Source organism: Tachyglossus aculeatus, chromosome 9, assembly GCF_015852505.1.
Source record: "Tachyglossus aculeatus isolate mTacAcu1 chromosome 9, mTacAcu1.pri, whole genome shotgun sequence".
NCBI lineage: Eukaryota > Metazoa > Chordata > Mammalia > Monotremata > Tachyglossidae > Tachyglossus > Tachyglossus aculeatus.
Window position 1 is genome coordinate 28,836,197 of NC_052074.1, and position 24,481 is coordinate 28,860,677.

Here is a 24,481-nt window from a genome sequence, read left to right on the forward strand (position 1 = left end):
TTTTCCAATATTTTGAAATATTTACTAATTCAGGTACATAGGGGTTTCTGGATCCTAAACCAAACATGGATTTCACAACTTGCCTAAGTAATGTTATAAAACCAAGTCAGTGGATCCTTGAAGAGAAGGGGAATCCAATAAAATCAGTCAATAGTAGTGCATACCTATTGCACAGTGCCTGGCACGTTATTATTATTATGACTGTGTGCAGAATCCTGTACTAAGTGCTTGGTGTAATTAGTTACAGTAGAATCAGTTAAACATTTGAATTGTTTTTATACATTCCTGCCTGCCGGGAGTCAAGGAGTAGACAAGGCAGCCTCTATAGAATTTTCCAGTTCTGGCAGCCTATGGTATTTTATTTAAAACTGCTATTCCCTTGTTTTTAAAAGTACTGAATAAATAAATGAATGATTTTTCAGTCTTTCCACCTGGCACTTAGACTAGACCATTTCCATAAGGTTTTCAAATTCGTATTCTACCATGTTTAAGCTTTTTTAAACTCCATGGTATCTGTTTTTGAAATTTTGAAAATCAAGCTATTTTGGTCACTGAAGGGCTGTTTAAGCACTTGTTCAATAGTCTTTACCCTCTTTCTTTTTGTGATACGCACTAGCTCTTCCGATTTAGTTTGATGGACTTGCTCTTTTGAAAATATAGAAAACACATTGAGAAGTAAATTATCCATGTTTTAGAGGTGTGAGGTAATTCAGCTCTTGGGGATTACATAGGCCACAGATGTTGGCAAATCTTGCTCAAATTACCATTCCAGTGTTGTTTATTGTACCTCTGTCCACCTTTTCCTATTTTGAAAATATATAAAATACAATAAGTAAACAACTCTTAAATAATCCTTGCCCACTTTTTGCATATTCTAAAAGGCCTACATAATTTAAACTTGTGTACTAGTGGCATCGGTGCAGAGTAGAGTAAAATTCTCTTTTTACTAAGTCCAGCTATTTAGGACATTTCCCAGCCCCTTCCCTACAATTTCATGAACTTTTTAGGACTTAATAAAAGTATGGTCCATTTCCTTTCTCTCTGTTGTGATCAATCAGTCCGTCAATGGGATTTATTGCAGGCCTATTCTGTGCAGAGCACTGTACTACGTGCTTGGGAGGGTACAATACAACGGAGTTGGTAGATTCCACAAGGAGCTTATTGTTGCATGTGTTTGTTCGTCCATAATATTGAGCAAGATAATTACATTGTTTTTCTTGGCAGGAAACTGGAGAATCAGGGTGGTGGAAAGGAGAACTTAATGGTAAAGAAGGAGTGTTCCCAGACAACTTTGCTACTCAGATAAATGAACAGGATAAGGACTTTCCAGTAAGCCAGATGTTTCGTTTCTTCCTTTTAATTGTATCTGTTCAAAATGCCACAGATCTCCTGCTAACAACTTAATTACCAAATGAGGTGGTTTGGTTTAGATTTGATTTGAGTTTTTTTTATGGTATTTGTTAAATGCTTACCATGTGCCAGCACTGTTCTAAGCTCTGGGGTAAATACAAAGTAATCAGGTTGCACACAGTCTTATGTCCCACATGGGGCTCACCATTTCAATCCCCATTTTACAGGTGAGGGAATTGAGGCCCAGAGAAGTGTAGTACATGCCAAAGTGAAATGACTTTTCCAAGGTCACACAGCAGATAAGAGGCGGAGCTGGGATGAGAACTCAGGTCCTCGCATCCTCTTGTGGTAGCTGTGTAGAATCGGCTTTTAGGATTGGCATTCTTGACGCCTGCCTGGTAGATCCCAACCTCACTTTCCCATTGAAGTAAGGTTCAGTGCAGGGGTGGAAACAAGTACCAGTTGGATGCTTCCCTTAAGAGTTGTATCAAAGAGCCTGCTTTTGGAGACTTTTTTTTTTTTCTGGCACTGAGCTGCCTGGACTGGGGACATGATTGTGGACCCCTTCTAGACTGTAAGCTCTTTATGGGCAGGGAACATGTCAATTAATGATAATAACAATAATAACTATGGTATTAAATGCATACTAAGTGCCAGGCACTGTACTAAGCACTGGGGTGGATACAAGCAAATCAGGGTTGGACACAATCCCTGTCACTTGCAGATGTGGTAACTGAGGCGCAGGGAAGTGAAATGATTTGCCCAAGGTCACGCAGCAGACAAGTGGTGGGGCCAGGATTAGAACCCAGGTCCTTGTGACTCCCAAGTCTGTACTCTTTCCACTGGGCCATGCTGCTTCTCTACTGTTGCTTCTCTGCTTCCCACCTACTTACTTCACCTGTTAAATGGAGATCAAAGCGGTGAGCCCTGTTTGGGACTGGGACTGTGTCCAACCCGATTCTCTTGTATCTACCCCAGCTCTTAGTACAGGGTCTGACTCATAGTAGCTCTTAACAAATACCATAAAAAAGAGGGTATAAGTTTGGTACTCGGGTGGACTGTTGCATTCTTTTAAATCTCTCTCCTAGGTTGAGCCTTGTGACAGGAAAATAGAGATCAGAGTGAATTTAGTTCAACCTAAGTCAGAACTATGTTTGTTTAAATATTGATATGTTACTAGTTTTGTCTTAGAAGTAGACATGGAGGAATTTGAAATAATCCTCGTGTGGGAAGCATGTGACTTAGTGGAAAGAGTCAGGAGAGTCAGGGGACCTGGGTTCTAATCCCAGCTATGCCATGTTCCTGTTGTGTGACCTTGGGCAGGTCACTTAACTTCTTGTGCCTCAGTTTTCTCATCTACAAAATGTGAATTACTTACGTGTTCTCCCTCCTACTTAGGGCTGTGAGTCCCAGTTGGGGCAGGGACTGTCTGACCTGATTATCTTGTGTCTACCCCAGTGTTTGGGGTAAGTGGTTAACAAATGCCATTATTATTATTTTATTACTATTCTATCAGACTTTTTTCAGATCCCCATCAGAAAACTGACTTGAGCCTGAGTTCCAAGACTTGAAAGAATTAATAAGTTTTAAGGTATGCAGAGGAAGTCCTCAAAACAATCTGGGGATCATAGAGTTTCAAAACAGGACCTCAGAGGAATGGAAATAATTTTAGCCTGGAAACAAGGCTGTGAAATGGTTTATTAACTGCTTTCAAATATTTGAGAGGCTGTTAGAGATACAATTTTAACTAGCTTTATCTCTCCTGAGATAAAAAGAAGGAAAAATAGATTCTAATTTTTTCACTAGGAAATTAGCTAAAATGCCATCTCATGAATGGATGTTGTAGGGGTTCTCTTTTTTAAGCGGATTTGAAATATTCATTTTTAATTAGGTTCAACTTCCAAAACTTGTTAATTGCCAGTATTTGACCGAGACCTAGTCAGAATCTTAATGTCTCATGGTGGGAATCGTTTAAAGCAATGGAGAAGCTCATGTTCTAGTAATAGGAAGTAGCTGAAAATGATCTAATGGCACTTAGTCATAGTTTGTAATCAGTGAGAATAGCTGTCAATGTGAAAAAGTAAGGGAGGGAAAAGCCCACCATGAGATTGTATTTTACACAGTTTAGGAACACCAAATAGTTTTTTTTTCTTTTTTTTAAAATTATGGTATTTGTGAAGCAAATTTGGTATTAGGAGGCCTAATTTGGTATTAGGAGGCCTTCCCAGACTGATCCCCTTCCTTCCTCTCCCCCTCGTCCCCCTCTCCATCCCCCCCATCTTACCTCCTTCCCTTCCCCACAGCACCTGTATATATGTATATATGTTTGTACATATTTTTTACTCTATTTATTTATTTATTTTATTTGTACATATCTATTCTATTTATTTTACTTTGTTAGTATGTTTGGTTTTGTTCTCTGTCTCCCCCTTTTAGACTGTGAGCCCACTGTTGGGTAGGGACTGTCTCTATATGTTGCCAATTTGTACTTCCCAAGCACTTAGTACAGTGCTCTGCACATAGTAAGCGCTCAATAAATACGATTGATGATTGATGATGAAGCATTTACTATGTGCCAGGCACTGTACTAAGATCGGGGGTAGATACAAGAAAATAATATTGAACACTGTCCATTTCCCACAGATGAGGTAACGGAGGCACAGAGAAGTTGTGACTTGCCCAAGATCACACAGTAGACAAGCACTTATGTACATATCTGTAATTTATATTAATGTCTATCTCCCTGTCTAGACTGTAAGCTCATTGTGGACAGAGAGGGGAAAAATAACTGCCAAAAATGAAAGAAAAACAAATAATAGCAAAGAGTAATAATTTATGTCCTCGTTACCTCACCTCCACACCGTTTTGTCAAGCAGTCCCCTCCCCCAAACTTACCCGTTCCTACATGATGTTTTAATGTCTGTCTCCTCCTGTAGACTGTAAGCTCTTTGTGGACTGGGGTCACCTCTCCTGACTATTGTAAGGGCTCAATAAATACCTTCGAATGATTGAGTCTCCTCCCACCCCCACTTCATAGATCATTTTTTTTTAATATTTGGTACTTAGTATTTATAAAAAAAAAGTAAGACTTATTTTTTTAATTATCATTTTTACAGAAACCAAAGAAGCCACCACCTCCTGCCAAGAGCCCAGGTATGTAAGAAACATGGCAAGCTAATTTCAGTCAAACATAAGGAGCAGGGGAGGAAATGTATGGTTAGTTGATTTTTAAATTCAGAAGGCTTTCCACTCACCAAAGTACCATATAATCAATAAAAAACCCACATAATGTTTGTGAATATGAACAAATTACTACATTAATTATTAAAAAGAGTAACTTCCTTTCCTTCAAGATTTGCCCCATCCCATAGCATTGTTTACCATGTTTGTTATCGATCTGCATAATATGGGTGTATCGTATTACTTCTGCCAATCTTTCACCACATAAAAGAGCAGTACATTTGTAGCTCTCCATAATCCTCATGAAATAGAGCATTTAGAAATGTTGCTTTTATTTTACTGCTGGGGAATTCATCGCAAAGGAGTAGTAGCAGTAATAATAATAATGATGATGGTGGTATTTGTTAAGCGCTTACTATGTGCCAGGCACTGTTCTGAGCACTGGAGTAGATACAAGATAACCAGGTTGGACATAGTCCCTGTCCCACGTAGAGCTCACAGTCTTCATCCCCATGTTACAGATGAGGAAATTGAGGCTCAGAGAAGTTAAGTGGCTTGCCTAAAGTCACACAGCAGACAAGTGAAAGAGCCGGGATTAGAACCCAGGTCTTCCTGGATCCACTAGGCTTTACTGCTTCTCTAGTGTTAAGGGTCCATTGTGGGCAAATGTTGGGAAAAAATAAATGGATGAGAATTTAGGTATGGTTTCTAGGTGGGGGGAATAGTTGGTGACAGGCACATCAGGAGATACGAAATAATAAAAACGTGAAACAATATTCAAGACAAGTTGTTTGCATGAGAGTTGTAGCTTCTCCCACGAAGGCACTTTTTTCAGGTCTCAGGACTCCTTTTCTTAGGCCATGAATAGAAATTACACTTGCTATACACTGTAGTGTATAAACTTGTCTCTTCCCCATCTAGACTGTAAAGTTGTTGTGGGCAGAAAATGTGTTATATTGTTATAATGTACTCTCCCAAGAGCTCAGTACAGTGCTCTTCACAAAGTAAGCACTCAGTAAATACGACTGATTGACTGAACTGAGGGATCTGTGCTGCAAGAAGCATTCCGATCCTTGGAGAATATGGAATCTGGATTTTGAGAGTAGTGAAGGAAGTAGCAGCAGCGCATGAGTATAGCCAAAACCTAAACAGTGAGGGATATATATCATATTAAAAGAAATCACCTGCATTCTGAACATTAGTTTTTCTTACAGTGTAGAATGGCACAGTACTTTTAGTTGAGTGACTAAGCAATTATGATTTTGGTGTTTTTCATCGCAGCTCCAAAACCTGAACCACCAATTGTGGAGAAAAAATATCTTCCCTCCAGGCCAGAAGAAAAAGGTCTGTCCAATTAAATCACTCTCTCTCTCTCTCTCTCTCTCTCTCTCTCTCTCTCTCTCTCTCTCTCTCCATATGTTTAAGGGTTTTCCCAGAAGGAACAGTATTTTAAAAGAACATTTTTTTCTTTCACCATTTGTTGAGTCAAGAGAAAGAGCGATCACTGTATAATAATGTGAATTTTCTTGGGTTCAGTTGGGTGAGACAAATGGTAAAATGGCATAATGATTGCGAGTATTGTTTGACAGGTGCAGTGATTTACACGTACTAATTTGTTTTTAGCCTTTATAATCTTTTAAAGGTAGAATTTGATTTTTGTGGGTGATTTTAAAGTGGAACATTGTAAAGTTGAAATCTGTCTTACGGTCAATCAATCAGTGGTATTTATTGAGTGCCATGTGCAGAACACTGTACTAAGCGCTTGGAAGAGTACAATATAACAGTTGGTAGGTACATTTCCTGCCCACAACGAGCTTGAGGGGGAGACAGACATTAATAAAAGTGAATAAATTAAGGATGTAAACGTATTTGCCATGAAAATATAGTGTATCTACCCGGCTATATAAGCGAGGCTGATGAGCCTGAAGTCAGAATTTCCTAGATTGTGCCAGTATTCAGAATTCTACACGGTTGTAGGATTAGATATCATTTGGTGCCACCCTGTGTTAAAAATGAATACTGTCTCATCAGTAAAAAGACAGGTGCTAAGAAAACCTCAGTCACTCTCAGGCAGGCACTTCTCTTTAACCTAACATCTCCTTTTTCTCCTCTGATATCACTTAGGAGTATTCATCAATGAAGATTCTGTGATAGGAACAATCATTATTATTTTAAATTTTGCCAGATGCTTTGTGGTATATTTTGGATACAACTGTCTTACATCTATTCTCTATCAAAGGAACTGTGTTAACTACTGGTCATCTATCAATCACTCATATTTATTGAATGTTTACGTGTGCAGAGCACTGTACTAAACTCTTGGGAGAGCACAGTATAACAGTTGGTAGACATGTTCTCTGCTCTCAAGGACTTACAATTTAGAAGGGGAGACACATTCATATAGTTATGGATATGTAAATAAGTGACATGGAGTTGAGGGTGAGGTGAATAGCAGTATGCTTAAAGAGTACAGATCCAAATGCATAGGCGACTCAGAAGGGAGAGGGAATGGGAGAAGCGGGGATTTAGTTGGGGAAGGCCTCTTGGAGGAAATGCGATTTTAATAAGCTTTGAGAATGGGAGGAGCACAGTGGTCTGTAAGCTATGAAGGGGGAGAGAGAGCTCTAGGACAAAGGAAGGTGCGGGGCAAGGAGTCGGCGGCGAGATTGACGGGATCAAGGTACAGTGAGTAGGTTGGCATTAGAGGAACTCTCACGGTTCTACTTAAAATTCTGTAGCAGGTTTATATGCATCCAAGAAAGGGATTTTTAGATTTTTTGATGTTTACTTTGAGACTATTGCGAGCGTTTGGTAAACCCAGATTCCCATCAACGATCTTGTATTGAACATTTTCAACTGCTTTAGAATGGAAGTTCTGCTTGGCAACCTATTTAGCTTGCCATATTTTAATATGATTTTTCTCAGCAGATGAAAAACCGTATGTGGAGCAGAAGCCTTTGAAACCAGCTGCTCCTCAGGTACCACCCAAGAAACCCATTCCTCTCAACAAAGCCAATAATTTGAGATCTGCGGGGATAATGCCCCCAAGGTGGCCAGAAAAACCTGTTCCACCTCCCCCGTTTTCCAAGTAAGTCCCAATTTATTTTTGTCTTGAAAATATATTGTCACCTGGGGCATAACTGTCATTGAGAGAGCGTAATTTAAAAATGCACCTTTTACACTGTTCTGTTTTATATCGTCCTGTGTGTAAATGCCTGGTCACTGGCAAAATGATCATCTCTTTTGTTTGCATAACATAAGATGAGCTCAGATTCAGCATATTTGTACACTTGTCATTATGATTACCTATCATAGGATACAAAAGCGGATATGCAGAATAGCTTTATGGGGCAGGAATAAATCAATTCCCGAGGTTCTCATAAAAGTGGTATCTCACTAGCTTCATGCCTGAACAATTTCCATTTTAATATCAAAGATAGACCAACACTGAAGATTCACATAGGAAGTTAAAAAAAAACCCAACAAAAACAAGAAAATAATGTATGGGACAAATTTGGAAAGAAATGTATTACTGTGGCCATGGGGAAGTGTAAGCATTGCTGGAGAAGGAATACTACATGTTTTTTGATGGGCTAGAAAAGAAACATTTTTATGTGAGTGAAATGTGAATTCCACCACTAAACTGGTGGCCTTTTAATAGTGGATGTGTTTTAAAGTACAAGTTTCCAAGGCCAACCACAGTTTTGAATATTCTTACTTAATATTCCATTATCTTGCTGTCCAGTTTTGAGTAATCAGAACAGTAGCCCATCCAGCCCCCTTAGTGCCCACACTAAGTTTAGTTCTATCGTATTTATTGAGTGCTTGCTATGTGCAGAGGACTGTACTAAGTGCTTGGGAGAGTACGCTATAACAATAAACAGACACATTCCCTACCCAAAACGAGCTTAGTCTCAACGCATCTGACACTCCTTTCAGGTTGGGCTTTGCATGGTTTTGGGATGAAGTCCCAAAGACTGTGTTCAACCCGATTCACTTATATCGACCCCAGTGCCTAGTACAGTGCCTGGCATGTAAGAAGCACTTAACAAATACCATTTTTAAAAAAAGGCTCTTGATTCCTAGTCGCGTGCACTTTCCGCTAAGCCATGGTATGTCCCTGAATTAAAATTATGCATGGACTCCAAGACTATATGGTTTGTATGGGGGCAATAGGAATTTGCTGGGGAATATTGAAACATCCCTATTGAATAGCAATAATAATAGCATTTGTTAAGCACTTACTATGTGCATAGCACTGTTCTGGGCAGATTCCAAATTTTGCTAACAACAAGCTCTTGAATGCCTGCATAAGGATTAGCGGTATACAGCTGGGTTTTATGCAGAATTTAAGGATAGCAATTCCCTTATTCATTAAATTAGAAACTCAAGAGTTTTAGAGGATTCATTTCCCTTTATATGTATAAGTGACTATTGGATACTTGTTTTCCACATTTCAGGGTGAATGGAGAAGTTCCCACCATTCGGCCAAAGTCTGAATTTGAGCCGTTATTGAAACCAAAGTTAGAGCCTGAACAGTTACCACTTAGACCAAAATCAGTAGAGCTAGATTCACTTGGAATAAGGCACTCTAAGGAAATAGGTAAGTAAAATATTGGGTCATAATCCTGTGATTAAGAGATCTGGGAGAATGCTTTTCATTTAGGTGGTTCTTTAATTCTAGAAATTAAAAGTATCTATGTATGCAGTTGCTTTTCAGAAGTCAGAGATCTGTTAACTATAATTCTATGCAATCTTAAACTTTAGAGCTTCCCGATACGAAATCATTTCTTGGTACTTAAGTTATGTTGCTTAATTAGGTAAATCAACTCTTTCAGGCCACTGACCTCCATTATATTATACTTCCTATGTTCCTTCATAGATTCTTGTTTGGTCTTTCCTTCCATAGAGAACTGAAACACCACTTTGTCATCCACTGTGTGCAGTTGAAAATCTTTCAGAGGAACTTCCCTAATGGGGCCAATTTTAACTCAAAATTAGAAAAGAAATTGATCAAACATTTGAAGGGCCATTTTGTATTGAAAAGATAAAAAGCGATACGTTTACTCAAAGTAATGTAATTGAATTTCGTTTAATATTGTTGCTGCCAGAACACTCCACAGTTAATAAATAATAAATAATGATGGTATTTGTTAAGCGCTTACTATGCCAAACACTGTTTTAAGCACTGCAGTAGATACAAGGTAATCAGGTTGGACCCAGTCCCTGTCCCACATGGGGCTCACAGTCTTAATCTCCATTTTACAGATGGGGGAACTGAGGTAGAGAGGAAGTGAAATGACTTGCCCAAGGTCACACAGTCGACAAGTGGTGGAGCTGGATTTAGGCTGACTTCAAGGCCCGTGCTCTATCCACTAGGCCAAGCTACTTCACACACTTCAGACTAATAATAATAATAATAATGATGGCATTTATTAAGCGCTTACTATGTGCAAAGCACTGTTCTAAGCGCTGGGGAGGTTACAAGGTGATCAGGTTGACCCACGGGGAGCTCATAGTCTTAATCCCTATTTGACAGGTGAGGGAACTGAGGCACAGAGAAGTGAAGTGACTTGCCCAAAGTCACACAGCTGGCAAGTGGCAGGGCCGGGATTTGAACCCATGACCTCTGACTCCAAAGCCATGCTCTTTTCCACTGAGCCACGCTGCTTCTCTAGGAACTTGAACATATTGCCACTAGTAGTAGTGCATTAAAGCCCACTGCCTGATTCTGGATAGCTCGAAGGAGTTCATAGGAGAGATGCTACCAAGAGGTTTTTTTTTTTTAAACAGACATGTCATCTCTTTTAGGTATTCTTTTAAAGTAAGGAGATTTTAGCACCTTGAGGGCAGAGGATCATCTCTTATTCTTCCTCCTTGTGTAGGTTGAGTTGGGGAAGTTGTTATTGGAAGTACTGAGAAAAAGGAACAAAAATGTCAGTAGAACTATGTTGAGTTCTGTGGAATGCACCTACATTATTTCCAGTTCTATTTGGGAAAGAGTACAATTGATGATGATAATTGCGGTATTTGTTAAGTGCTTACTATGTGCCAAGCACTGTACCAAGCACCCAGGGAGATACAAGGTCATCAGGTTCCACATGGGGCTCACATTGTAATTAGGAGGGAAGACAGGTATTGAATTCCCATTTTACACATGAGTAAGTAGAGGCCCAGAGAAGTCGTGACTTGTCCAAGGTTGCACAGGAGAATATCAGAAATAATATGCTGTCCATTGGGCTATATATTATAATTAAAACTATGTAAAACATGAAGTTTGAGAATAATAATTCAGTTTGTCAAGTTAAAGTCTGAAACTTAAAAGTTTGGATTTTCAGATTAAAATTAAACCAATTTTTTCAGCTTTTATTTTGAAGACTCATGTACAGCACAAGTGAAAAGTGTATTTTGATTTCAAGTGGGCAAAATCCTTAAAATTCATGTCCCACTTACAATGCAACAAGTAGAGGAGCACACCTAACCTGGATTTCATTTACAGAATGCACAAAACATCAGTTATCTGCATAGACAGATTCCAGTTTCTAATGAAAATTCATCAGATGTCATGGTTTACTTTAGATCATCTTCCTTTCAACCTCTAGTATAGTGCCTATTGAGATGGATTTGCACAGTCATTTTCCTTTCTTGAAACTTAGATGATTAAAGTAACTGCACATCCTATTTAAGTTCAGGTATTTTATTATATCAAGCATGCTGATCATTGAAGCTATTCTGCACTTCCTACAAATGTTTCTTTTTCCTGCTTTGTAAAATAATTTTTTTGGTTCAGAATCTTTTTCCTAGACATTCCTATCCTTGACTTTTCTTTCCAGATTTTGTTTCCTATCCTGTTTGCCATGTTTCCCTTCTTACGTGTCAGGAAATTACCCTACCCTCTCCATTTTGGTAAGAGAATATTCTATAAAAGAAATCCAAACAGTGTATTCGGGATAATTAGGTGCATGTAACTTTTTATTTTCTTTGCAGTTGTGTTTTAAATTCATGTTTGTTTCCAGTTGTATATGCTCACATTTCTGGTTTTCATTTAAAAGTGTTTTTTCTTAGCACATCAACCTTGTTTTTTGTTCAAATATTTTAAAAGATTAGGAATATGAGGAGTAGTTGCCTGAAGTCCTAAAATGATTTGGGGTATTTTTGCTTTATAGATGTGGCTGGATTTTGCTACAATTGAATCAAAACATTTGAGCCTCCAATCTGTAATACATAGGAATTCTAAATTGCAGATCTCACCACATCAAATTTTTTTAAAAAATTGTTAAACATCCTTTGTGACCTTTAAGTTGTACATTTTCTCCTTAAGAGTTACATAAAGAGGTTAGTATCCGTGTAAACATTTAGTTCTATACATAAATATATCTACATACATGCACAAATCTCCATGTAACTATTGAAGCTTTACCTGCTTACAAAACTCCCTTTAACTCAATTTGGAAGATTTGTACAAAGGAAAACTGCAGCAAAATGCAAACTTCCGCACTAGGTTCCAAGTGGGCCTCTACCTCTTCCTCATACTTCCATCTTCTGGCTCCTAGACAAGTAATAATAATTATAGTACTTGTTATACGCTTACTATGTGCTAAGCACTTTTCTAAGCACTGGGGTAGATACAAGTTGAAAAAAAAAGTTACGGAAGATACAGAAAAGTTAAATGACTTGCCCAGAGTCACGTGGCAGACAAGTGGTGTCATTATTTTCTGACTCCAAGGCGGCGTGCTGTGTCCACTACACCATGCAAGTGTAATTAGCCAGTGAATCAATCACCAGCTTGGGAAGAAGGAAGGCTTTAGCAGTATTTCAAAATATTCTATTTGGCAATGAGAAGAATTATTCTCTGAGGTGATAATAGTAGCAGCAGCATTTATTTGAGCCCCCACTGCACCAGGAGCTTGAGAAATACAGAGTAACTAAGCAAAACGAAAGAAAAAGCCTTCTAAAGATTTTAATAGCCTTCCCATCTGAGGATCTTGTGAACGGGAAAATGGAGAAAGTGAGGTATTACCCTAACCAGTTGGCCCAGGGGAAAGAGGAGTCACAAGACCTGGGTCCCAGTTTGGGGGGCAGAGGGGTACTCTTTCATTCATGGTGAAAGTTTCTGATTGAACAACCACCCACAGCATCACGGGAAATGGACGGGCCGTGTGGGCATCCTGTAAAACAGTAGGCCAGTGCGTTTACCCATAGCACTGTGGGAGATGGAGGGGCTGCTCAGGCATCCTGTAAAAGAGCAGGCCAGTGTGTTCACCCACAGCATTATAATAATAATGATGGTGTTCGTTAAGTGCTTACTATGTGCCAGACACTGAACTAAGTACAGGGGTACTAAGCAAATCACGTTGGACACAGTCTCTGGCCCAAGTGGGATTCACAGTCTCAATCCCCATTTTGCAGATGAGAGAATTGAGACACAGAGAAGTGAAGTGACTTATCCAAGCTCGCAGAGCAGGCAAGTGGTGGAGCCGGATTAGAACCAATAATCACCTGACTCCCAAGCTCTATCCACTACGCCATGCTGGAAGATGGGGTGGGCTGTCCAGGCATCCTGTAAAACAGCAGGGCAGTGCGTTCACCCACAGTATTATGGGAAATGGACGAGCTGTGCAAGCATCCTGTAAAACAGTAGTCCAGTGCTTGCAGCAAAAATTGCAGTGGCTACCCAGTTTCCTGACTGCCTTCCTGGTATTGGTGCTTCAGCTCAGCACAGCATTGGCACTCTGCTGCAGTCACTTAAGCCAGAAATGGACACTGCACCTTCCCCTCGCATACTGGCTCATTAAACTCCATGCCCCAACAGAAACACGATTGGCAGGAAAGACAGAGTGCAAGCGGCACACCTCAGGCTTCCATCATCATCATCAGCATCACCATCAGTGGTATTTATTGAGCACTTACTATGTACAGAGGGCTGTACTAAGGACTATCAGTAGATTCAGTTCCTTTACACGAAATCTCACTCCTGAAATCTCAGGGCACGGTTCATCCACTGTTGCCGATGAGAGACTGCATCCTCTCCATTACCATTAGCACGTAGAGAATATTTTTTTTTAAAAGCAGTTTTTTTATAAAAGCAGTCTTAAAAAGCAGTTTCTCACACAATGAAAAATGCTTGTATGATTTCTGCAGCTTTCCTTTAATGAGAGCAAATTCCTCTGACAATGTTTTAATTTTCTATTGTATATCAAATTCCTATTTTTTAATTATGAATTGGCAAAAATAACTTCAATCCATGCCTACTGGGACAGGGTTTCTTATTTTTTTCCTTTTTTCAATTTTTTCTTAGCCAAAACAATGACTGGAAATTATTTATGCTGATCTTGATTCAGATTGGAACCCCCTTCCTTTATTTCCTGTCTTAATAGGTCTTCAGATTTTGGGGTTCCTGTAGCACAGTGACAATTTTTTTTTCTTTTTTTTGACAATGCCAGCAATGACAGAGGGTATGTAAATTCGAACATGGCATAGATTAAATTTTTACATTTAAAGATTTAATGCCGAATATGGTGGAGTGAGGCCAGATAGTACTGGATCATACCAAGTTAGCTGTTGTTCTTTTCCTAATTCAGGAACTTGGAAAAAAACAGTCAAATGCAGGGAAGGTTTAAATTGTACTGCAGTGGTCAGTATTGAGTCAGAAAAAGGACATTTCGCATGAGTACAGCATATTATGTTGGTCATCCATTCCCCTGTTCCCATTCTTGCCATTTTTTCCTTCCCTCATTTTTAGTCTTTCATCTTTTCACATATTCGTCTCAGGTAATTATCCTCTCTAATGTTGCTTAAATATGCATTTGAAAATAATTCCCTAATGGTAGGTAACAGTTATGAAGATTTTCAGTAAGGTGTCAAAGCAGTCTGTGAATTTAAAACATGTGGTATTTGCTCTTTCATCAGACAAATTCTAATGGAGATTACCGTAAGCCTGTGAAACTTCCCCTCCATTGGCTTCCTAAATAATTCTTCCACCCTCTCCCCTGGGTTTGAAACATGGTCCTGTAGTAAGACCTTCTCTCCCAGTGTAGTGGTTTATTGGGACGTAGCATTTTTGCATCGTGGTATCTAATACGTCATCAGCACCAACCACTCCACTCTGTCTTTGACGAACTCTCCACCAAATTTAAGAGAGACCTGAAGGGAATGTGTGAGGTTGTTGGCACTCGGAGCGATTCTGGGCTTGAAACAACCATAAGTCTGATTCACAAAATAACAGGGAAGAACAAAGGGTTAACAGTTCATCCATTCATTCAGTCATATTTATTGAGCGCTTACTGTGTGCAAAGCACTCTACTAAGCTCTTGGGAGAGTACAGTATGGCAACAACAATAGAAACATTTCTTGCCCACAGTGAGCTCACCTTTGGGTGTCTTATCCTCTAGATCAGAACATAACTTTTGGGGAAAGGAATGTATATATGCACACCCAAATCTAAGGTGTTCTGAGTAATTGTCTGTGATAATATGCATAAATACCTTTTATTAGTTTTTTCTTGACAGTGATTTCTTTCAAGTTATCATTATTGATAAAGAGTATCTCAAAAATACCCATGAACCTTCTATTGATAAAGAAACTGCGTTATTAGCATGCACGGTGTACAAAGATTGGTTGAAAGGTTTTGACAGGAAAAATAACCTGTGATATCCCTCTAAGATCTAAAGTAAGTGCACTATGTCTATTTAGAGTGCTATGATAATGGAAAATTATTATTATTATTGTTATTAAGTACTATGTGACAAGCACTGTTCTAAATGGTAGTACACCTCAGTCACAGTCACATTTTTTGAGCGCTTACTGTGTGCAAAGCACTGTACTTCCCAAGCGCTTAATACAGTGCTCTGCACACAGTAAGCACTCAATAAATACGATTGAATGAATGAATGAATGCTAAGCACTTGAGAGACTACACTGTACAATGAACAGACACATTCCCTGCCCACAACAAGCTTGCTTACAGCCTAGGGCAGGAGAGGTTGGACCCAGTCCCTGCCGCACATGAAGGAGTGAAAACAAGTATTGAATCCACATTTTAGAGTTGAGGAAACTGAGGCACGGAGAAGTTAAGTGACTTGGCCAAGGTCTCACCACAAGCAGTTGGCAGAGCCAGGATTAGAAGGCAGGTCTTCTGACAACCAGAGCCATGCTCTTTCCACTAGGCCATGCTGCTTCTGAATGGAACCAACTGGTACTTTTTAGACTGTATTGATTACTTAAGGGTAAAGGAGGTGATCACATCAACAGACAGCAAAAGGTGAAAATACTCAAATGAATTATTTTTCTATTCCTAAAGCTGAAATACTAGACAAAACTCATTAAAATAGAGAAAAAATAAGTATTGGTTAGAGTGAAAAGTGGAAGAACAATACTTCAGTAGGTTATAGTTAAATCATTTCAGCCTCAACTCTTGCAGGGCAAAAAGAGCTAAGTATTTGCAAAGAACTAAATACTCTGAGGTAGTTGTCCACTAAATGCCATCCTGTTCACTTAGCTTGGGCACTGGGCCAGTTCTGACCCAACTCTGGGGCTTTGGGTCCAGGATCTAGGATAAATAAGTAACCTGCCCAAGCTTGTTAGTAAGAAGAAGCAACTTCATCCTCAGAGTTGATCTTCGTTTTCCAAATGCATATGGAAAGCACGGTTCACATTTGAGTAGATTGTCTTTTCATTTCAAGTTTTTGAAAGTGGAAGGCAATTTTCTGTTTGTAATCTACCACACCAAGCAGATGAGATGATCGTTGTGTGTTTATTTTCCTCTCCTCTAGATGCTGTAAATTTTGATGAAATAGCCTCCTCAGAAAACTTAGTCCATCTTACCACAGATAGACCAAAGATGCCTCGGAGAAGGTTGCCCATTCGCTTCAACGGCAATAGTTCTGTGAGTTCTTTGGCTCAATCAAACTGGCACTTGTTTGGAGAATCCATTTGGCATTCCAAATAGAGATGAATCAAATGGTAGTGTTAATTGATCACTTCTGTGCAGAGCGCTTAATTGATTAAATTGGGCACTTTGTGCAGAGCATTTGGGCAAGTTCAGTATTGTTAGAAGATACAATTCCTGCCCTCAAGGAGGTTACACATTAGCGGAGTAGATTAGAGATGATGTATTTGCAAAAAGTCCTCCATGGAAAATCAGATGCATTAGAAAGTTATCTTTGGGAAAAAATAAATCATGAGGCATTCTTAATGCAGAATTCTTAACTTTTTCTTGGCTTGTGAGAGGGAGAGAAGAAAAGACAAGACTCATTGGATAAAAGGCTAATCAGTTTCAAAAATTCAGTAAGTCACTTTGATTCTAGTTGAAGAGACATGATTGATAGAAAATTGTGACTTGGCCCTCTCCACAATTATCATTTCAATTAATAAATTGTATTTCTTGAATGCTAACTATGTGCAGAACACTGTACTAAGCACTTGGGAGAGTTCACTGTAGTAGAATCGGTAGACAGATTCCCTGTCCACATCGAGCTTACAGTCTAGAAGCCTCTTCTCTCTTCATTTTCTTCCTTAGCTATTCCCACTTTGAGTGTGGTTCAACCCACTGGTTGCCTTACAGATGGGTGGGGTTTGTTTTGTGAGTAGTTTCCTACTAGGACCTCTATGTATACATTACCAGAATGATTGCAGATGCAGTTGGTGCATTCTGGGAGAGATGTGTCCATGGAGTCAATGTAGGTTGGAGACAACTTGACAGCATATGACAGCCAGAACTACAAATAAGAAATAGCCTCAGAAACAACTTTATTTTCATTTGAAAGTACAAAAATATCTAAACATTTCATTGGGAGAATACTAAGATTTTTCTAGAGCCAGCCATACATCAACAGTATTTATTGAGTGCTCATTGTGTGCAGGGCACTGTACTAAGTGCTTGGGAAATCCATTCATCCTCATCTTAGATCTGAGGGAAGTGGAAATGAAGAATTTCCTGTTCCTTTAACTTTGGGAAATGTCACTTTTTAAACAAAAATATTAAATGGAGACAAGATTTGATTGCTGGAGTAGCTGTCAACTTCACATTGAATGAGTTCCATCCTCCCTTTGGTCCTCCAATATCTCCTTGGCCACATCATGATGATCACACAAGAAGTGACTGAAAAATAGCCAGTTCACTACTTTAAAGGGGACTCAGCTGAGACCCATACCACCTTTAGAGTGACTGCATATGGCAAAAAGAATAATGTATCAGACTGTATCATGAGCCCCAAACTGAAAGGAGAGAAAAGATTCATTATCCTGCATGCACAGGGAATGGTTAGGGGCTAGTTGATCAAAAGGTTTTGGAAACTAAAGAGCCAGGGCTGCCTGTCAATAATTTTATAAGGTCAGGGTGGAGCACAGTAAGCAGAAAAGGCCGGAAAGGTGGAAAAACAGTGAGAGATGTTCAGAGACCGAGAGAAAGACATAGGAATATAAAAGATAAAGTCAGGAAGAGAGGTGGGACTAAGAAGGAAAAAATAGGAGGGAGAATAACAATTTGGGAATCTGGGTGGAGGCCGAGAGGGGTGGGAATGAGGTCATACACACAGAGGTGTCTTGCCCAGGCAGTGATGCTGGGGTTCCCCCTATGTTGTGTGACTGAGGTTTCTAGTGCAGCCCTGCCACCCACTCCTTCATTTCTGGAACACCTGCCTCCTTCATGTCGATGGACTACAACTCTCTCCATCTTCCGTGCCCGACTTAAATATATCTCTTCCAGGAAGCCTTCCCTGACTAACCCCATTTCCTTAACCTATTTGAAATCTTGTTGTGGGCAGGTAAAATGTCAAGCAACTCTGTTATTGTACTCTTCCAAGCACTAAGTACAGTGCTGTACACACAGTGCTCAGTAAATACTGTGGTAACGTAGTGGGCACACCAGCAATGAATGAGCAATAGCTATTCCAGCCACGGAAGTTGCTAAAGAAAATGAATGGAGGAAGAGGCTTTGACTCTCATTCCTCTCATGTTTTTGGCAGTTCCTCCTCACCCTATCCCCACCCACCCCGCAATCCTAATGGATTCTACTACAGGTTTTTGAGGCGGTGGAATGGAACCCTAAAGTTCGTGACAGTCTTTCTTTAAAGCAGTTTGTCTAGGAGATTTTATCTGTGTACACAGAGAAGTGAGTCAGATCCCTCAGCAAGTCCCAAGATGGCCTGTGAAGCTTGGAGAGCACAATTAGACCAGGCAGAACTGGAATTTCAGTATTAGACTGGTTCTCTTGGCTGATTCCATAGGCAGAACTCTGCAGGGTCCAAAAACCCTGCCAGCATTCTTAAACAGGATCCCCCTGCTGTCGAGGCTAGGCAGCTTGAAGCCAGAGGAGAGAGGGAGAGGACCTCATTGATTGAGCGGAACTAAAGCTGTTTTCTAATCACATTAGCAGAGCTCATGCCAGCATACCAGGGACCTCTTAACTGACCGGAAGAAGACTTTTAACACTCATTCACCCCAAGGGATCAGTTAGCCAAGATGGGCTAGGTATGAGCAGAATCTGATCTCTGTACTGAAAACTATCTAGACTGAGAGCTCCTTGTGGGCAGTAAGCCCTCAATAAATACATTTGATCGATTGCCAGTTAGAGCTTTGTATCAGTAGCTTTTAAGTGTGGATTTATCTTTTCGTAGACCATGAGCCAGCCATTTTTTTAACCAGCCCCACAATCCAGCTGTCATCGTAAATAACGGAATTGCATTTATTTTGATCTATAGATCTAGATTTTAAGAGCGCATCAAGAAAGAGCATATAGTTGAAAAAAAGCAACATTCTTTTTCCCTTCTTTGCCTGCCTTTCAGTATTCTTTCTCTGGAGCCTATTTCTTGATCAGTATGGCTTTTTTATTCTCTAGCCAACTCAAAGTCCAGAAAAAAACGTGAAACTTCAGAAAGAGGAGGTAGAAAGTGCCAAACCAAAGCTGTTGGAAGGCAAAAAGGTAAGTTGCTGTTATGCCAAGATGATAGCCTTAACCACTCTTGGGTGATTTCTGTCACCGTTAACGCACAGCAGAGCTGCAGGAGGTTGGCTATGTTGGGACCAGAGGTGGAAGTAAGATGGGACAATCCAGAACATCGAGCTGCTAAACAGTAAGTGCAGCTGTGAAGGTAAAAATTATTTCGAAGAGATAGAGCCCAGCAGGACATGGGGAAAGAGCTGGCTTGCACCCCCAAATCCTTTTCAGGCAAATTGACCTCTCATCCTCCAGCCCGAGGCTACTTAGTGGGGCCCCTGGTATCTATAACCTGGTCTGTAGTTTCATGTGAAGATCAGGTCTACTCACCAAAACAAAAATCCGCCCTGCCAGGGGGCCCCCTAAGCCCTGGCCCCGATTTAGAAGGCTTTTGCCCTTCTCCCATCGTGCCTTGAAATCAAGTTGGAGAAGCAGTGTGGCTTAGTGGATAGAGTCAGGAGGACCCATGTTCTAATCCTGCTCCGCCACTTGTCTCCTGTGGGATCTCGGGCAAGTCACTTCACTTTTCTGAGCCTCGATTTACTCACCTGGGGGTTAAGATTGTGAGCCCCATGTGGGACATGGACTGTGTCCAACCTTGTTTCTACCCCAATGCTTAGTAGAGTGCCTGGCACATAGTAAACATTTAACAAATACCATAAAGCAACGATAGCAACAACAGAATAAGTTGTCTGTGCAGATCTCAGGAGGCACCATTGGTGATTTTTTCCTGCTGCTCTCCGCCATCCCACTTTTGCGGGAGCCTTGGGAGCGATTGGTGTTTTGGGCTTCATAGAACGAGCCCAGGTTGTTAGCATGTAAAGGTCCCCACAAAGATCCCTGAAGGGCATATGTGGTGCGAAACTCCTCTGGCCAAGGCTGCCCAGGAGTATCCTCTCTTGGTGTGTTGAGGGAACCCAAGTACACATGCACCACCCTGGGGGTCCTGGAGCCCTTAGTACAAGTGTTTAACACAATGCTTGAGCGTTTAGTCCACTGCTCTGCACACAGTAAGTGCTCAAGAAATACCTTTGATGATAATACAGCCACTGTGAGTACCATACTTAATGGCGCATCTAACATCTGTGGCTATAGCAGTGTCTCCCGTTGTAAAGTACTGACAGAGACTTTCTGTTCAGCATTCAGATTCTGCAACTGCTTCTCCTCCCAGCCGTCTCGCATCAGGTCCCGGTAGCCACACAAAGACACAGGATAGTGCGGATGGCTCAGCACAACTCAACACCACTACGGGAAAAACAAACCAAGTCCCTGGCCTGCAAACGGTAGGGTGCTGCTTCCTCTCCCTCTCCTCTGAAACCCCAGTACCCGAAGAGGCGTTCAGGGATGGGTTTTTGTCATAGAAGAGGCAGCAGTGCCTTGTAGGAATGCCCTTGGTGCCGATTTGAATTACACACTCATAAAGGGCAGGACATATTTCCCTTATTTTCAGTACGTATCTCCCAAGTGCTTAGTACAGTGCTCTGCATGCAGTAAAGTGCTCAATCAATATCACTGATTTGATTGGCAGTACGAAAGCCTTGATTTGTTTCTTTTATTATTGTTTCCCTTGTCTCCATCTTTTTGGCCACAACCCACAAGAGGGTTTATCTTCAACTCTGTCAGTTTCTACTGTGAAAGACGGTTTTATTTCTATCTATGTATTTACCCACGCACACTCTTTCTCTCTCTAATTGTGTTTGTGTGTGCACTTATATATATATATATGTGTGTGTACTTATATATAAGTACATATATATGTATATGTACTTATATATATGTAAATATATATAAGTATATATAATGTGTGTGTGCGTATATATGCAGAGGCATTTATATATACATTGGAGAGGTATATAGAAGCATAGTGTGTGTTCATGTGTATATGCATCTAAACATAATGTATGTATATGTGTATATGCATGTTTGCATGTGTTTGCGTATGTATATATAGTGTGTTTGTATATATTCAATATATATTATTGTATAATATAATTGTATAATATATATTATTATAATATATTATAATATTATTGTATAGTATATAATATATATTGTTTGTATGTGTTTGTGTATATATATATATATATATATATATACATATATATACACACATCTCCAAACTCTCCTAGAAGTAGGCAATGAAATAATAATGTTTTGTTTTCATAAAAGCCATCCTCCTGGGTGCTTTTAAATCAGAAAAGGAGACCAATGTGTATTCTTTATTGAACCCAGTCCTCCTAAAAACCTGATGGTTTCTCAGTGAGGGAGGGAACTGAGTCTGCCTCAGACATCCATTACATTGGAACTTCCACACTGGGAAGCAGCATGGCCTAGTGCCATTCGCCTGCTATGTGACCTTGGGCAAGTCACTTAACTTCTCTGTGCCTCAGTTACCTCATATGTAAAATGGGGATTAAGACTATGGGCCCCTTGTGGGATATGGTCTCTGACTACCCTGCTTAGTTTTCATTCATTCATTCAGTTGTATTTATTGAGCGCTTTCTGTGTGCAGAGCACTGTACTAAGCGGCTTGGGAAGTACAAATCGGCAACATATAGAGACAGTCCCTACCCAACAACGGGCTCACAGTGTAGAAGCACTTGAGAGACAACAGTATAACACAGTTGATAGACATGTTCCCCATCCTTTAGTTGCGTACAGTCTCTTTAGTGTCTAACAGCTTGTTTGTGAGAGCTGCAAAGTTAGTACATAGTCATTCCCCCTTATGACTTTTAGGTATTTCTTGGGGGCTCTTTTGGTAATTTCATAATCTTCCGAACATTTAGATTAAACTTTTGCTAATGTTTCTTTTTTTAATAGAAAATCATTTGAAACGTAAGTGAATACAGAAAATTAAAATTCAAAATTAGGCATTTTTCATAACTGTAAAGTTTGTGTTTCACCTTCCCAGCCAGCTGTGGTTTCCTCATCACCTTCAACTCCATCTTCAAGACCAAATTCGGCTGTTTTCCTTACTCCTATAGAAGTGAAACCTAAAGAGGAAACAGATGATGTAAAAAAATATTCAGTGGAGGATCTAAGAATTCAGGTTCTTGAGTTGCGGACTATGGTAGAGGGCCTGAGAAAGAGTCATGAGTAAGTATTGCTTATTTTGCCCTTTCATTAATTCCCAGATTTCATAAATCATCACACATGTAAAATATATTTCTTTGAATTCTAACCCTGAGTGAAAAATAGCCTCTAAGTGCCCACAATTAAAGCAGCCCATTTTTCAAGTGAATGACAAACATTAGTCAGTAGCTCCTGATGCGTTTGGGATTCTTTACCATCCATCCTATTGATGAATGATTCAGTGTTGTGATTCTATAAAAGCATGTGTTTACATGAAATATAAGATGCTCTGATTCTCGGAAGATGGTATGTAACTTGGCACCTCCCCTAGCATTTAAAAAACGTCCGTGTTTTTAGGTAAAAGCTTTTTGGGACTATTTTTGTGTCCTGTAGGAAATAATTGACTTGGGACAAGAACTCATGTTGGGTTTCTATTTAGTCAATATAGAAATTCTAAATTCACTTTTGAGTCGAACAGTCAATACTGGTTATTGAACGAGAGTTGGTAGATGGTTCCAGCCCTCAAGGAGTTCACAGCAGGAGACAGACATTCAAATAGATAATGGCTAGGGGAAATGTTAGCATATAAGAATATTTACATATGTACTGTAGGAATGGAATGAGTATCAAAGGGCTTAAGGCACAGAGGAAGATTGGATAGGAAGGGTGTTGTCTTTCACCTTCCCAGCCAGCTGTGGTTTCATCATCACCTTCAACTCCATCTCCAAGACCAAATTTGCCTGTTTTCCTTACTCCTATAGAAGTGAAACAGAGGAAGAACATGAAACTCTGAACTTAAACAGAGGAAGGGTGGATAGGGGAAGTAGAGGGCATAGTCTTGAAAGGCCTTTTGGAAGAGTTGGGATTTTATGAGTCTCTTTGGCTCCTCCGATCTCAAAATCCTACAAAAGAAATATTATGAAAGTCTTGGGTTTGAAAATCTGAAGAAGGGTTAAGTGTGTGTGTGGTGGGTGGGGAAGTGGGGGTGTGGCAAGGGTTAAGAATGAAATTGACATTTTTGATAACCACACTGCTTTGTTGTTAAACCATTGGGGACTTCCTATTGAGGAGGTTGCAAACCAGATACAGTCTTTTCCAAAGCCCTTCTATTATTATGTGTTCATTTAATTTAATTTTATTAAACTTCATTTAGTATTCACAATTTAAGTTCCGAGTTTCATATTCTTAAGTTGACAGGGATCATTTCTTTAATTCAGTTAGGTGACATAGATTTCCACTCATCAAATGTAGACATGTATCCCCTTGAAAAAATACGCATTTTATATAGTTCGGCATTTTAATTTTAGGAAAGACCTGGAAAAGCTAAGAAAAGATTTGGAAAACGAAAAAGATTTGCGGATCTCCCTACAGGTAATTCATGTCTTGTCAAGCGCTGTGAGGTACTGGGCTTCTCATGAAACATGTGAGTGGATGGGATGGCGATTTCAGTTTTATGCCTTCAAGTGAAAGACGTCCCTTTCTTAAGGAATCTCATGGGCCTTTATCTCTAGTTCAGAGGCTTTTTAATATTTTAAGGACCACCTAAATAGTTTATGGCCCCCATCCTATATGTCATGGGCCCTAGGGTAAGAAGGTGATAATCAAAAAATAGCAAACCAATTCCAAATGATTGAGGAGAATATGAAATAGTAGTGGGCCCAGGATTGATACTGGTAAAAAAAAAAAAAAATCCTTTGATAACCTAGTCTTTTTTCAGTTTTCTCCTCCAAGTTAACACTGGATTGTTTCTAACTTCTTCTATGCAACCCCCAAGTTATTTGTGCAGTGGTGTGCTTGTCCAGAACAGTGCTGTAGAACAGTTGAAATCTGGCCCATGTAAGGGTCCGAAGCATTATCTGTGAAGAGATACTCATTCATAAGTCCAGGAGCTCTCTCCTCGAGGTTCTTATTAAAATAAGAATATTGAAACTCTCCTGACTAATT

The 24,481-nt window shown here is 39.8% G+C and overlaps 1 protein-coding gene across 4 annotated transcripts in view; it reads left to right on the forward strand.

Annotated features, from left to right (window-relative positions):
• LOC119932231 (CD2 associated protein) overlaps positions 1 to 24,481 on the forward strand; it is a 92,836-nt gene that overhangs the window by 65,101 nt on the left and 3,254 nt on the right. Inside the window, exons 9-18 of one of the 4 annotated variants that reach the window (XM_038751261.1) lie at positions 1,225 to 1,329; positions 4,467 to 4,503; positions 5,812 to 5,874; positions 7,456 to 7,618; positions 8,991 to 9,133; positions 16,302 to 16,414; positions 19,367 to 19,450; positions 20,605 to 20,748; positions 22,377 to 22,561; positions 23,845 to 23,908. In XM_038751261.1, coding sequence (XP_038607189.1) covers positions 1,225 to 1,329; positions 4,467 to 4,503; positions 5,812 to 5,874; positions 7,456 to 7,618; positions 8,991 to 9,133; positions 16,302 to 16,414; positions 19,367 to 19,450; positions 20,605 to 20,748; positions 22,377 to 22,561; positions 23,845 to 23,908 — 1,101 coding nt within the window. The remainder of the gene's footprint in view (positions 1 to 1,224; positions 1,330 to 4,466; positions 4,504 to 5,811; positions 5,875 to 7,455; positions 7,619 to 8,990; positions 9,134 to 16,301; positions 16,415 to 19,366; positions 19,451 to 20,604; positions 20,749 to 22,376; positions 22,562 to 23,844; positions 23,909 to 24,481) is intronic. The other 3 variants (XM_038751260.1, XM_038751262.1, XM_038751263.1) reach the window with 3 other exon arrangements.